At 40.8% G+C, this 16,130-nt stretch overlaps 1 protein-coding gene across 1 annotated transcript in view; it reads left to right on the top strand.

Annotated features, from left to right (window-relative positions):
* Positions 1-2,226: 2,226 nt before the first annotated feature.
* The window catches only part of fhad1 (forkhead-associated (FHA) phosphopeptide binding domain 1), a 36,956-nt gene continuing 23,052 nt past the window's right edge, over positions 2,227-16,130 (top strand). The window contains exons 1-17 of the mRNA XM_042299918.1: positions 2,227-2,329; positions 2,672-2,878; positions 4,185-4,452; positions 4,655-4,752; positions 6,731-6,958; positions 9,868-9,991; positions 10,196-10,326; positions 10,741-10,812; positions 10,927-11,031; positions 11,368-11,457; positions 11,626-11,712; positions 12,033-12,185; positions 12,630-12,825; positions 13,136-13,206; positions 13,702-13,800; positions 14,030-14,116; positions 14,355-14,625. Coding sequence (XP_042155852.1) covers positions 2,234-2,329; positions 2,672-2,878; positions 4,185-4,452; positions 4,655-4,752; positions 6,731-6,958; positions 9,868-9,991; positions 10,196-10,326; positions 10,741-10,812; positions 10,927-11,031; positions 11,368-11,457; positions 11,626-11,712; positions 12,033-12,185; positions 12,630-12,825; positions 13,136-13,206; positions 13,702-13,800; positions 14,030-14,116; positions 14,355-14,625 — 2,383 coding nt within the window. The 5' untranslated portion in view covers positions 2,227-2,233. The remainder of the gene's footprint in view (positions 2,330-2,671; positions 2,879-4,184; positions 4,453-4,654; positions 4,753-6,730; positions 6,959-9,867; positions 9,992-10,195; positions 10,327-10,740; positions 10,813-10,926; positions 11,032-11,367; positions 11,458-11,625; positions 11,713-12,032; positions 12,186-12,629; positions 12,826-13,135; positions 13,207-13,701; positions 13,801-14,029; positions 14,117-14,354; positions 14,626-16,130) is intronic.

Genomic DNA, 16,130 nt, shown 5'->3' with positions numbered 1-16,130 from the left:
GATCATCAATTAAAGTCAGCCGCGGGCAGATTTTTTTATTGGGCGGATGGTAAGTGGGCCAGAACATAATTACAAATCATTTGTAGACAGCAAATTCACCACAATAAGCCACAAACAGATATAATATTTGACTTTAACATAATCATTTCAAATCTGGCAATATATTTTTAGAAGATCACATATATCTCTCTATTTCGTGTGGGATTACATTGGAACAGATTTTGAAATCAAAATCACTTGGAGCTGATTTGCTGGTTTTCTTACAGTCTTTTTTTCTCAAATTAAATAAAATAAATTCAAATTATATTAGTCACATGCTCGATTAGAACAGGTGTAGTAGACCTTACAGTGAAATGCTTACTTACGAGCCCCTAACCAACAATGCAGTTAAAAAATATACGGATAACAAAAATAAATAAAAGTAACAAGTAATTAAAGAGCAGCAGTAAAATAACAATAGCGAGACTATATACTTGATTCCAACCTCTCTTTTAAAAAGCATGTGAAAAAGGTCATTCAGATAACCAAGTTCAACCTAGCAAATTTACGATTTATACAATATTGTTTGACTACAGAGGTAGCAAAACTGTACTTCAAATCTATGATACTCCCCCACTTAACATACTGCTTGACTAGTTGGGCCCAAGCTTGCTGTACAACATTAAAACCTATTCAGTCTGTCTACAAACAGGCTCTCAAAGTGTTTGATAGAAGCCCAATAGCCATCATCACTGTTACATCCTCAGAAAGCATGAGCTCCTGAGTTGGGAAAATCTTGTGCAATACACCGACACATGTCTTGTATTCAAGGTCCTAAATGGCCTGGCTCCCCCTCCACTCAGTACTTTTGTTAAACAGAAAACCCAAACATATGGCAGCAGATCCACAAGGTCTGCCATGAGAGGTGACTGTACAGTTCCCTTAAGGAAAAGCACCTTTAGTAAATCTGCTTTCTCTGTGCGAGCTTCCCATGTCTGGAATACACTGCCATCAGACACACATACCTGCATCACTTATCACACTTTCACAAAATGTATGAATATATGGCTAAAGGTCAATCAGATTTGTGATCACAATCCCTAGCTGTGTGTTGTCGCTTTCCATGTTCTCTGTTGTCTGTAGCTTGTGAGGTGTAGAAACACTTTGTTGCTTTTATGAATTTTGTCTTGCTGCTTTTTGTTCTATGTTGCTCTGCGTGTGCTCACTGCTCAATAATTGTCTACATTGTAATTGTTTTTAATAACCTGCCCAGGGACTGCGGTTGAAAATTAGCCGGCTGGCTAAAACCGTCACTTTTACTGAAACGTTGATAAATGTGCACTGTCCCTGTAAAAATAAAATAAACTCAAAGTCAAATATGTACAGGGGGGTACAGGTACGGAGTCAATGTGCGGGGGCACCGGTTAGTTGAGGTAATATGTACATGTAGGCAGCGTTATTAAAGTGACTATGCATAGATGATAACAACAGAGAGTATGTACTTTTATATATGTATTATAAATCATACTGAGCAAATATTTATATTCTTGATTCATGTTACAGTATTTGTATAAAATATGTATTACTTTATTTATCAAATGTTGATTTTGTCAACCATTTTACTATACATTTCTCCAGAAATTATCGACGTATGAACCACATGATTTCCAGCAAATCATTTTTTTCCATGGACTAAAGATTCCCGGAAGTCACCCGTCAGATGCAACAAATGGTTAAATACACCAAGGGCGGAATACACCAAGGGCGGAGTCTAGTATAGTTTCCATGGCGCTGATATACAATCCGAAGTCAAGCTGATTTCCATATACAAACCTGTAGGCTACAATGTTTTTTTTTTCTCTCTGCTGTTGAATGAATTGGATACATTTCGGATTGTCTGCCTCGTTTTAAGGAAAGTAAAAATGTTGTCCCAAAAATCATATATTTTCTGAAGTTGGATAGAACTGTTTTGGGTGGACTCCATTTAAACCTTTACACTTTATTGTAAAAACGCCTCAAAAACGTGTTTGTCTCTTTAATGTATGAGAGAATAATATATATTGTAACATGTTAATGTACCATTCATTCAAATTATATCTTAAAACGAACTCAACTTAAGCAGTCGTAGTACTTATCAAGCATAATGTGCCATTGGCAAGTTGAAGTTGCTGACACGTCTCATGTCAATTTTTTAGGGAGCAATTACGTGCATATATGATAAGATTATTTATTTGGTAATGCTTTACAGGTGGATATGAGGGGTTACCTGAAAACAACGGGGTGGGTATTTAAACTCCAGGCCGAAACCACTACAGTAGGAACACATAGGGATTGCGATTTATGTTTACAGGTAAGATCATGATGCTGCATCCTCAAACTGCAAATTTATGTCTGTACAAAAAGATAAAATGGTAACAATGCTATTATTTTCTTTAATATAACGATAATATAATTTAATATAACGATAGGCTACCGGTACACACACCTATCAGCCAAAACTAGATAGATGATGGTAAGAATAATAAGAATAATAAGAATAGTAATCTGTATTGAAAAATATAGAACTGAGCAATACAGTAAAGATGTCCTTATCTTGGTATTGGAATACCTGTGCTGGCTTTATCAATATTTAAATGTGATCTTCTGTACCGAGTTACTATTATATTGACTGCTTTATGCTCATTATTGACAGAATGGAGGAGTTGAGGAGCATCACGCCCTGATCGAATGGAGCAAATCAGAGCCATGCTTTGTGCTGAGTGACCTGAACTCTGCCCATGGTACATATGTCAACGACTGTCGTATCCACAATGCAGCCGTGCGTCTAACCCCAGGCGATGAACTGCACTTTGGCTATGGAGGCTCCACCTACCAGCTAGCTGTGGAAAGCCCATCTATGGTATGATTTATGTAGTCTGTAGTGCATATTTTTATTTTTACATTATTTTTTCACCTTTATTTAACCAAGTAGGCCAGTTGAGAACAAGTTCACATTTACAACTGTGACCTGGCATGTAGGCCATACTGTCTAATGTACTAGATATCTCCCAATGCAGCAGTAAGAAGTTATCCACTCTTTGCTTGATTTAACCCTCCTGCTGTGTTCCGGTCGAATTGGACCAATTTACACGTTTTCTCTCTGAAAAATGTAGTTAATTTAATCTGATTGTCATAATGTTCCATGACTTTGTCCACACAGGGCATTTGAACACACAAAATACATTTGGATGGTTTTCATTCAATTCTGCGTGTTTTATTTAACTTTGGTACACCTGTGGTGTTCCCGGTCAAAATGACCGGTCATTAGAAATGAATGGGTGAGATTACAATTAGCGTATACAATTGAGTTCAGGCACATGCCCGTTCTCAGATGGACACACTTCCTCTCCCAGACCCCCACATGCATGTGTGTTTGAGCGCACGTACACACACACACACACACACACACACACACACACACACACACACACACACACACACACACACACACACACACACACACACACACACACACACACACACACACACCTCACCCCTGTTGGCTTCCATCGCAACCCCCACGGGAACCGCACCTGTTGGCATTCTCACAAACAATCGCAACATTGTTTCCATAATATATAGAACTTTTCTCACAACTCTGGTACATAAAGCTTTTTTGGGGCCTCGTTCACAATTCATTCTGTGGCAGCACAATGGCCAAATGATATACTGTATGTGAGGCTCTTGATCATATATTTGATCGTGACACTGGTGAGAAGGAGAGAGTCCTTCTTAAACTTTGACACAAATTAGTCTTTGATAAATAACACAATATGTTTCATCTGAGTATTTGTTATAGTCAAAATAATCCATACATTACGCTTTCTTTTACTCAAAAACGAGTTGTATGAGCTCAGGTCAATGAAGCCTACAGGCCATAAATAGCTAATAGTAATGTTCACAAGAACTTAAGTTGATAAAAAGATCTAACACAACATTAGGTGATAATATATGTATTATTGTTGATTTATAATAAGCAATAATGGGGCGGTCATTTTGGACCGGGAACACAGAATTAATTAACATGAAACGAACACAACAGGAGGGAACCTATCACTATTCGCTATATATTTGGTCAGTGGTGTTAATCTGTTGTTAAGCTGCATGGCATCATTGGTGTTGAGGTGTTGTATGTGCCTCTTATGTATCTCTCTAACTCTCTCCAGCTCCCCTGCCCTCCCAAGAGCATCTGGACAGCCAATCAGAACTCCCTGCAGCTGATAGAAGAGCCCCCCCTTGCCCAGTCTCCCTCCTCCCCCACCTCCCAGCTCCCTCTCCTACCTGGCAATACTTCTGCCCCTGTTGCTTGGGTATGGGGGCAATCATCTGTCACCCCTCATCCCCCTAGCCGGGCTCGACCAACCAGTGCTGGGACCAAACGGACTGGGCAGAGCATCCCCTCCGAACAACAAGGGACATCCTCACGAAGACCAGGTGGCTGAATTATACTGTGTCTAACTGTGTACACAACGTACATGGTCTAATCATTTGATGCCATGTTAGCTACTGTATACTAGCTAAGGTTTGCGAACAGTATGCCTTATTGAATGAACCTCTGTTTACATTTGAATTGGTTTCAATAGGTGAAGGTGTGTGTAAATGCATCACTTGTACATGAGACTCTTGGTTTTTGCAGGAAGTTGGACTGGACACACAGGAAGCGGGCCCCCTCAGAGAACCGGAGCAATAGCATCTGAAAGTTCTCAGACCATGCAGCACCTCTTACAGGAGAAGGTGGGCATCTGTCTTGTTAGTGGTCTTATTGGTAGTCTTTTTGGTGGTCTTGTGGTGGTCTTGTGATTGTGTAACCGCTATATAAAATACCAATCTGGAAGTAAACCCATGCCTTTGTTCCCCCAGTGAAAATAGAAATGTGTCTCTGCTTTACATCCAGTCCCTTCCCTGTTTGCCTTGTACTAACAAAACATGTTGAATAACTCTCCCAACAGAAGACTAACAAAATCAAATCAAATATAATTTGTCACATGCTTTGTAAACAACAAGTGTAGACTATCAGTAAAATACAGAGAGGAAAATGGAAAAATGAGAGAGAACAGTCTATGACTTTGCTGTTGGCTTGAGTGATTGGAGATGGAATGGAGTTCCATAAGATTATGGCTCTGTATAAAACTGTGTTGCCGTCTATTCATTTTGGACTTGGGGACTGTGAAGAGACCCCTGATGGCATTTCTTGTGGGGTGTCTGAGCTAAATGTTATTTGATTGATGAGAGAGATCGAATGAGAATGGCAAGAATCGTGAAACAAGCAGGCCACAAACAGACAAATAACGGCACAGTACAGCAGTGGTGTGCCGAACGGCCTCTCGGAACGCACAACTCATCGATTCTTGTCACGGATGGGCTATTGCAGCAGACGACCACATTGGGTTCCACTTATATCAGCTAAAAACAAATGGCTCCAGTGGGCATGCAATCACCAAGACTGGACAATTGAGGAATGGAAACGCATTGCCTGGTTTGAAGAATCCCAGTCGCTGTTGCAACATGCTGATGGCAGAGTCAGAATTTGGCATAAGCAGCATGAGTCCATGGACCCATCCTGCCTGGTTGCGGTCAGTGGTGGAAAAAGTAACCAATTGTCATACTTGAGTAAAAGAAAATGACTCAAGTAAAAGTGAAAGTCCTCCAGCAAAGTACTACATGAGTAAAAGTCTAAAAGTATTTTGTTTTAAATATACTTAAGTATCAAAAGTAAAGGTAATCACTAAATTATACTTAAGTATCAAAAGTAAAAGTAAAATATTTCAAATTCCTTATATTAAGCAACCCAGACTGCATGATTTTCTTGTTTTTATTTATTTATGGAAAGCCAGGGGCACAGTTCAACAGTCAGACATAATTTACAAACTAAGCATTTGTGTTTAGTGAGTCTGCCAGATCAGAGGCAGTAGGGATGACCAGGGATGTTCTCTTGATAAGTGTGTGAATTAGACAATTTTCCTGTCCTGCTAAGCATTCAAAATGTAACTTTTGGGTGTCAGGAGTAAAAAGTACATTATTTTATTTTGGAATGTAGTGGAGTAAAAGTAAAAGTAGTCAAAAATATAAATAGTGAAGTAAAGTACAGATTCTTAAGTAGTACTTTAAAGTATTTTTACTTAAGTACTTTACACCACTGGTGGCAGTCCAATCTGCAGCAACTGCATGAGGCCATTGCATCTGCATAGATCAAAATCCCTGTGGAACGTTTCCGATGTCCACACCCCAAATAATTCAAGCTGTTCTGGAGGCAAAGGGGGTTCCAACCCAGTACTTGATGGGTGTACCTAATAAACTGGCTGGTGAGTGTATATTATCAATGTCATTGTTCAGCCAAGACTCAGAGAAACATAGCATATTACAGTTCTTCAGGTCCTGTTAATAGGATAGTCTCGAATGGAGTTCATCCGGTTGGTTCTCGCCAAAAGAACAGGGGAAATTGTGGTATATTTGTTGGTCGACGTAATCACGTTAGGAGGCTACCATACCTGTCTCTTTCTCGCCGCTGCTTCCTCTTTCGAGTCCCTGGGATTAGGGCCTGATCTGGAGTAAGCAGAATGTCCAGAGCTGCTGACTTGTTAAAGTAGAAGTCTTCATCCAAATCGGTCATAGGAAATTATGGTGGAGACATTATGTAAAATAAAAAGTTAAGAACATACACCCAGAGCAGGTTACCCACTAGCAAATATTTTTTTCCCTTTGCTCTGGCTAGGAGGAGAGGCTGCTGCGGATAGGAGACGAGATCAGCAGGCTGGCTGTGTTTGAGAGTGAGTCCCAGAGGAAGGACAGGGTTATTGCAGGGCTGAGGGATGAGGTGTCAGCTCTGAGACACCAGCTGACCCAGAGCCAGCAGACCGACCAGGAGATCAAACACAGGCTGCTCAGTCTGGAGAGGGACATCAATGACAAGAGGGAGCAGATCCAAAGGATGAAGGAGCAGGTACAGTACCTTCAGAAAGTATTCAGACCCCTTGGCTTATTCCACATTTTGCTGTGTTTCAGCCTGAATTCAAAATGGATCAAATATTTATTTTTTTCTCACCCATCTACACACAATACTCATAATGAAAAAGTGAAAGCATGTTTTTAGACATATTTGCAAATGTATTAAAAATGAAATACAGAAATATCTTATTTACATAAGTTTTCACACCCCTGAGTAAATGCTTTGTAGAAGCACCGATGGCAGCAATTACAGCTTTCTGGCTAAGTCTCGAAGAGCATTCCACACCTGGATTGTGCAATGTTTTCTCATTATTATTTTCAATATTCTTCAAGCTCTGTGAAATTGGTTGTTGATTATTGCAAGACAACCATTTTCAGGTCTTGACATATTTCCAACTAGATTTAAGTAAAAACTGTAACTCGGCCAGTCAGGAACATTTACTGTCTTCGTGGTAAGCAACTCCAATGTAGATTTGGCCTTGTGTTTTAGGTTATTGTCCTGCTGAAAGGTGAATTAATCTCCCAGTGTCTGGTGGAAAGCAGACTGAACCAGGTTTTCCTTTAGGATTTTGCCTGTGTTTTGCTCTATTCTGTTTCTTTTTTATCCTGAAAAAATCCCTCATCCTTAACGATTAGCATACCCATAACATGATGCAGCCACCACTATGCTTGAACATTAGTAATATGGTGTATTGTTATTGCCCCAAACATAACACTTTGTATTCAGGACAAAAGTGAATTGCTTTGCCAAATATTTTGCAGTATTACTTTAGTGCCTTGTTGCAAACAGGATGCATATTTTTAGAATAATTTTTATTGTGAACAGGCTTCCTTTTTTTCACTTTGTCAATTAGGTTAGTAATTGTGGAGAAACTACAATGTGGATCCATCCTCAGTTTTCTCCAATCAACATACATTAAACTCTTTCTTTCCTCTCTGGCAACTGAGTTAGGAAGGACACCTGTATCTTTGTATTTTCAACCAAACAATTCAATGTAATGATGTTGAATCAATGTGGAAAACTGACTGGATTTGAAAGAAGCAATCAACGTAAAATAGTTTCATATTTTTTTACCCAACTTTAAACATAAATCCAATGACATGGTGAAATGTTTTGTTGATTTGACATTGAATTCACGTTAATTGACAACTCAACCAAATGTAAATCAAAACTAGACTAAAAATAAATGTTGTCTGTGCCCAGTGGGTCAAAGGAATGAGACTTTCACATTTCATGTCTCAGTTGAATTTCTTTGAATTGGGATGTCTTTGAGTTGGGATGAATTTAATTAAATGAGGAAATTCCTAACTGACCCCAACCCTGCTGTTTACCTGCATTCTCTCTCTTCAGCTCTTCCACTCCCCTCTCACTGGCACTCAGTCTGGCCTCCAAGGCTAAAACACACTGATACAGTTTTAAGTTTTACCGTTTAAAACAAGCAAACTATTCTATGCCCAAAACATAGCCCTGTTACTGTCAACCCTGCTACTTTAATGGCATTACTATAGCTATTACTATAGCTATTCTTTTACACCTTGAGATGGGAGAACATGTTCTTTATGAAGTTGAACATGTGCTCTTTGTGACGGAATGTTAAAAGGAGGTGAAATGAATAGTTTATTTTTGACCAAGTTACAGTCCCCAAAATGTACTCTGTTCGTGGAATGATCCAGTAACAGCAAGGACAATGCGGTGGAAGGCTATCTCATTTTAACGGGAGCACCACCCAACAGTATATTCACGTCTGGATATTGGATCAGCATCACTCAATCATCAAGTGGCTAATTTGAACTGTAATTAAAAGGGGATTCAATATTAGTTCTACAAAATGGTGCATTGTACTGAATGAATATCAACCTATTGAGTCGGCCTAAACTAACATTTGTGCTTTTGGCTGCTGCGTGTCATTTTTTTCGTCACCTACATTCTCTCTCTTCAGTTCTTCCACCTCCTTCTCGCTGACACTCAGTCTGGCCTCCAAAGCTGTGGTAACAGACACTTTAATTGAGTTAAACCGCTCATGTTGTGATGACTTTGACTGGGACCTGAAGGCTTGTGTCAGTTCAAAAATAATATAGTATTATTGTATCAATGTCCTCTTTTTATTGCCTGTGTTCCCACTCTCACTGGCTGTCACTCTCACTGGCTGTCACTCTGGTCTGAAATAACATGAAAGGACAGGAATATCAGTTCATTCAACAGTCTAAACTATCAATATACATATTACTATTGGTATCTCTTAACAAACTTGGAAGTGCAATTTACATAAATTATTTATTTCACATTGATCATTATGGGGTATTTTCTGACATTACCTGCATTTTCTCTCTCTAGGTTGTCTACTTTGTTTTTTGGCATTGCAATTCAGTCTTCTGTTCCACCACGAGGGCTCCCATGTTGTGCACAATGTCTCTCAGATCCGTCAGCTCAGTCTAGATGTCAGGGGTGGTGGTGGTCTGGCCGCTTGTCTGTTTGTAGGTGGTATCCGTAGCTTCAGTCTTTCGGGCTTGCAATCTCAATCTCAATGGCCCTGCTCTCGCGCCCATCGCTGTGACCATGTTGAGTGATGTCTTTCTCTCTGACCCTTCCACTCTCTCCCTGAGCCCATGTCCCAGACAGACGGACGGTATCCTGGTATCTGAATTAGAGAGATTTGTGGCATTTTCTGTCAAATTCTCACTTTAAAAATCTCTCTCTGTCTCGAGGAAATAATGTCCCTTTTGCAGTTTATTTTCATACTCTGTACCCGCCCCAAACACCAGACAATGTCCATTATTTTTGTTTTGTTTCTGGGAGTCTCTTAAAGTGCCATTCTAAAATAGTTTTCCCTCAATGTTATCATTGATGTATAGAGAGTTTGTACTAGTGACTGTCTGTTTGATTATAACCTATACTTTGTTAAGATGGTAGAGCTGCAGAGGGGCTCCAGTGAGGTGTTTAGGCATTCGGTCACCGAGCGAGACCTAAAGATTTCCAATCTAAGAGGTCAGATGGAGAGACTGAAGAGGGAAAGCAGCACTGCCTCAGGTTTGTGTGTGTGTGTGTGTGTGTGTGTGTGTGTGTGTGTGTGTGTGTGTGTGTGTGTGTGTGTGTGTGTGTGTGTGTGTGTGTGTGTGTGTGTGTGTGTGTGTGTGTGTGTGTGTGTGTGTGTGTGTGCACTTGTGGCATGTGCATGCATGCCTGTGTGCCCATGGATTTCAGTGTCAGTCTGACTACATGGTATCCATTTAGGTCTGGTAAGAAGCTTACAGAGAGACCTGAGTTCGAGGGAGAAGCAGGCTCTGAAACTGGCGTCTGAGGTGGACAGACTCCGGCAGGACATCCGACACAAGGACATCCAACTGGGGGCTACTGCCACCAAGGTCTCCATTGTTTTTGAGTATATTTCTCAGAATCTAGTCATATAATCAGTTCTTTCTGTCCAGATTCTTCATTTTCCTTTGACTTTAATAAAGTAATTAAATGTAATAACTTTTATAGACTAAAATTATTTTATTTGAAGACTTTACTACGGCTGAATGATATCCATGTCCTTTGAGAATGATTGCAGAGATGATTTAGTGTCGAAACCAGAATCTTTTGTGAGGCCCAACTACTTGAACTGAGAAATACTGTGCTGTAGCTATGCAGGTGTTGCTGTTCTATCTGCCATATTTAGGCCACAGACATTCATCTGCCTCAAGGTTTCCTGTCGACCACTTTTCCTATCAACCACTTGCCCTTTGAGGCTCATTTCAGCTTTTCTCTCTCCTCTCTCTTGTCTTTCTGTCCCCCAGTTCTCCAAAATGAGCAAGAAGCACCAGGAGGAGTTACTCAACCATGAAAATGAGGTGATGACACTGAAGAAGGTAGATATCCATTTCTCTGACCATGTCTGACTCTTCAACGTAAATAGATAAAGAACGCATGCCTCCCTGTTTCACTACATACCTCCCTGTTTCATTCTCTCATGTTATCTGCAGAGCGTTGAGAGGCTGGAGGTTGCTTTGGGGGATAAGCAGAGGCTCCTGGAGCTCCAAACAACAGAGAGGGACTTGCTAAAAAACAGACTGGAGAAGAAGATTGGGGTTAGAACTTCATGTCATGGTTTTATGTTTAGGAAAATTACGGCATTTTGAGGGTTCTATCTTCGAGAAGAAGCCTCTATTGTTCTATTTAGAAGTCTTTTTTATTAGAGTGTATAGAAATGTGATGCTTTTACAGAGGCAAATCCTAACGTGAGATTAGAGTTTCAGAGTTTCACATTCAGTATATCATGTTGATGCGTCAGTGTGAATTTTGAGTTATATGATGTATGATATGGAGGATATGATGTAGTTAGACCTAGTGGGATAGTTTTTGTGAAATTGGAATACAGTGTAGTTCCAAAGCTCTAGGTTGACTCCTACGATGGTGTGCTCCAGGAGCAAGCTTCTATGTTCACGGAGTCTGAGGCAGAGAGGCACACACAACAAAAGAAGAGCAAAGCTGAGCTGGATCTGGTGCAGGCACAGGTAAGTTCAAAGAATTCTAGTGCCTCTCTAACTATAGTTCCAGATAATTACGCAAATCAATTGAAATATCCTTCCTCATAGAAATTAAAGTGTGACATCATGAGTATGATTGACTTAAACTGAAATGGCGCGAAGTGAGTGAATTAAATACTGTTTTTTTTGTCTCAGATTGAGCACCTTCGTGACCAGCTGCTGATGATGTTACCCACTGAACCCTCTGACTCCACTTCCCATGATGCCTTGTCAGACCAGCAGGTTACTGGGACCTCTTCATTGACAGTATAGAAAAGAGACTGATTAAAAACATAAAAGTATATCAAATGTCCCAGAGAGCTACGTATTGTGAAGGTTTGCAGGGTTAGAGTACATTTCAATTCAGTCAAGGAAGTAAACTGGAATTCCAATTCCATTTTTTTCTCATTGAAAAGCATTGGGTTGGGCCATGATGGTTTGTGACGACCAAAAACCTGGGGAAACAGATCCGCAATTTACTTGGGGTGTTAAATGGCTATGCTAGCCAAAGGAATGTGGTCATCCATAATTGAACCACTGCCTGTGACCTTTGCTCCTTGTAGGTATTAGAGCAGGTGGCAGAGCTGCTAGGAGAGAGAGAGAGCCTGATGAGTAAAATAGAGGAGCTGGAAGGACAACTGAAGGAGCTCATGACTGAACAGGAGGGGGCAGCAGAGGACACAGAGAGACTGAAGAGTAGGCTGGAGACCTGTCAGGTATTCACTCCCTCACATTTGAATAGTCCTACACATGGATATACTGTCATACAGTGTGTATCTGTCAATTATAATATGCTCAAATCCAAAGTGGCTTACAAATGAGGGTAAATGCAACACATAGCCTACAATGTGACACAAATCAACTCTCAACCAGACAGTCAAGAAACTTGTCTGTCTCAAGTGTTCCCCTAGCAAATGGAAATGCTGCTTTGATACTTTCACCCTAACATCCTAAATAGCGCACGCACACACACACACACACACACACACACACACACACACACACACAAACACACACACACACACACACACACACACACACACACACACACACACACACACACACACACACACACACACACACACACACACACACACACACACACACACACACTTGACCAAACAAGATACAGCTGGTATGTCTATTGTCCCCTCACTCAGAGTCAATTACAGGAGGCATGCTCGGCAAATGCACTGGAAAAGGCCATGACCTCACTACAGGAGGATAGTGTGTCTCCAGCTCTGGCCTGGGTCAAGGCTTCAGTCCTCTCCATAATGGCTACCCAGCTCCCACTGCTTCAGAGTGCCACCCAGGCACTACTGGAAGCTGGGATAGATGCTTCACATCTCACTGAAGGTGATTTAAATCTAGCTATTTACATTTTGTTTGGCTGTTGTATTTGTACTTCTTTACGTAGTCAATTATGTATTTATGTGGTAAAGCAGTGTTCCAGTGTTCCTGGAAAGTCACAGGACAAGGCATGAAAAACACTGTAGTAATGGAATAATGCAAAGTCGTTTCCTTATCTTAAATTAAGAGATATTTATCTAACTAACACACACACACACACATGGGTACTAGGGGACTGGAGTAATTCTATGGTCCATATATGGGTTAAAATCACAAAGGGGTCCATATGATCTAATATCCTTTTGTTTCCCCACAGGAGTCCTGAGTGGCATCAGAACCCTGGTCAATGAGCATCAGGGTTACACAGTGGAGCTTCAGCATTTGAAGGTAGGTAGAATTGGTGTGCTGTCACTTTGCTCTGCACTGACTCAAAAATGTTGGTGAATGTTCTGCTCTGTAAGCCACATACACAGAACTGGAGTAGATAATCAAATAAGAATATTCAGTAAGAATAGACATCAGGCCCTGTATACACAAAGCATCTCAGAGCTCTGGGATCAGGATATCCCTGTATGTATAATCTTACATGTCTTCTGAAAAGGCACAACTGATCTTATATCAGCACTCCTACTCTGAGACTGTTTGAAAATAGGCCCAAAACCCGTATACAAATGGGATAATCATTGATGTATTTGTAACCCAATGAAAGATCACTCTCATTATCAATAAGCTTCCAGTGAGTTTGAGTGGTAGGTTTTCCTATCTAAGGCCTCATTTTCTCATCAGTGATTTTAATGTGATGTATAGAGAGATTGCACATATGATGTGGCTGATAGGGTTGTTTAGTTGTCATAGGGTCACTGTGTCTTTTCTGGGGTGCAGATAGACCTGGAGGAGCTCCAGGAGAGAGAAGCAAATTCCAGAGAGCTGCAGGAGCTTCTGAGCATTACCAGAGAGGAGCTGGTGCAGCAGAGACAGCAGGTTGGCTCCCACACACACATGAATACTTGCGGGCACTCACACACACACATACACACACACACACACACACACACAAACACACTCAAAAACACACACACACACACTCCATATCTATTAACAACTGACATAAAAATGCATGTACATGACTGGGAAAGTGGATTCAATAGCAATGCTTTGTTGACATCCACGAAAAGACGCACATCTTTATGTCCCCTTACTTCAATTGTAGATGACTGTGGCACAGCATGAAGAAGAAGCCAGGAAGAAGGAGTTGGAGGAGCTAAAGGAGGAGTTGGAGGCACTCAGACAAGCCCAGGTGAGGGGGGCTAGGTGCTGAGATGGTTTTGACCAATTTCCCCTAGTCCAGGTCCTTCGAGAACACTGTGGATGCTGGTTCCGTCAGTCTGTTTGTTTTGTAAATAGCCGGTGATAAAGCTACATAAAGATGCATCTACAAGGAGAACACCTGAAACTGATAACTAGCATGCACAGTGTCCACCAGGAAACAGACGTTACAATCCACCGACTCTCTACATGTTTCTCTCGCTTCCCAGACTAAACTGCAGCAGGAGGCACAGACCCAGGAGGCCGAGTGGTGCACCAGGCTGGAGGAGGCAGGCAGGAGGGAGGAGGAGCGGCAGGATAAGGTGAAGGAGGTCTTGGAGGAGGAGAAGGAGCACTACAGGGTCTGGGAGGCCGAGTACAGGGAGCAGGTGCGGCAGCACGCACACACCATTGTGGCCCTGGAGCAGCGCTGTGTCCAGAGCAGACAGAGAGCCCAGGAGCTGGAGGAGGAGAGGGAAGCGCTGATTGGACAGCTGAGAGGTGAGGTTAGGGGGGGGTCAAAGGAGTGGACTGTCTGGTTGGTCTTGTTCTTCTAGGAGAACCCTAGAAGCCTGGGGGGGGGATTGGCGTCTGGATACAGGGCATCTTTAACAGCAAATAATTGGCCAACTTTTGCACCAAAAAATGTCTCGAGTGAGGGAAATGCTGTAAATTAAGAGGACTGTATTTTGAAAGATGAGACATTGAGGATTATAATAAATACCTTTTTATGTCCTTACAAGCAAGCCAAACACCTGTGAGTCCAAATGTGCACTTCACATTTCCATATCATAAAACTCATGTCAGATACAGTGTCAACGTTTAGGATCACTATGTTTTGATGTACCTTTACAAGATGACTTGGCCTCATACCCTGGGTTGTTCTGAACAGAATGAGCCTATTTTTGTGTATTGTAAAGAAAATGTGCCACTGAACACGAACGAATGCACGCATGAATCCTTTCTATGCGCACCAAAATTAAGATCTGTTTCTCTGAATTGCCCTGTGAAAGTCTAGCACTGTAAGATTGTATTTTATAACTTAGCTAGGGATGTTGACAACAGAATAGCTTGATGCCTACCTGATGCCCACCTGACGCAGACTGAGATTTATAATGGTCTGTTTTAGGATTGTGTAAACAACAACAGTAATTGTGTGATGGCAGGGTTGTGTTCCAAATGAAACAACTACCAGTGTACTGATATTTCAGACTCTTCTATGAGTCATAAAAGTGCATTGAAATTGCTTAGGAACTGTGCACACTTTGGAGAGGTGTGTGGCCACTTGGAGACGCCAGTTAGCCCTCTCACTCAAACCCATAGTAGTTTTTTTGCCTTACGTTGCACCTACCCCACATTTTCCAGAAATACTCGTATCATGTTACTGAATGTATCCAGAGTATTTTCAGATTTCATTATCTACAAATGCGGCGTAAAGTGTAGTAAGTGTAAAAATGCACATAAAATCACCAGTGTAATGTTTGGATGTGTTAGGTGAATTGTTGTGTCCTCACCTTTTGGTCTAATAATTTTCCCATAATCTCCAAACGGTTCCCTTTCAATTGCTACCATGGTTATGCATTTGCTTTTCATATTTCTTCTGAAAGAAACATTTCAATTTAGCCCTATCCATATATAGTGCTTTCAGAAAGTATTCACACCCCTTGACATTTCCACATTTTGTTGTGTTACAGCTGAGATTTTGTGTCACTGACCTACACTATACCCCATAATATCAAAGTGGAATTATGTTTTTAGAAATGTTTACAAATGAATAAAAATGTAAAGCTAATAAGTATTCAACCACTTTTTTTTTTGGCAAGCCTAAATAAGTTCAGGAGTAAAAGCGTGCTTAACAAGTCACATTATAATTTACATGGACTCAGTCTGTGTGCAATAATAGTGTTAAATAAGATTTTTTTTTAATTATACAAAAATTATGCAGATATTGAATGTTCCTTTGAGCATGGTGAAGTTATTAATTACACTTTGGATGGTGTATCAAT

The sequence above is a fragment of the Oncorhynchus tshawytscha genome, linkage group LG16, assembly GCF_018296145.1.
Source record: "Oncorhynchus tshawytscha isolate Ot180627B linkage group LG16, Otsh_v2.0, whole genome shotgun sequence".
NCBI lineage: Eukaryota > Metazoa > Chordata > Actinopteri > Salmoniformes > Salmonidae > Oncorhynchus > Oncorhynchus tshawytscha.
Note: the sequence above shows the minus strand (reverse complement) of the source record. Positions and strands in the feature narration are given on the sequence as shown.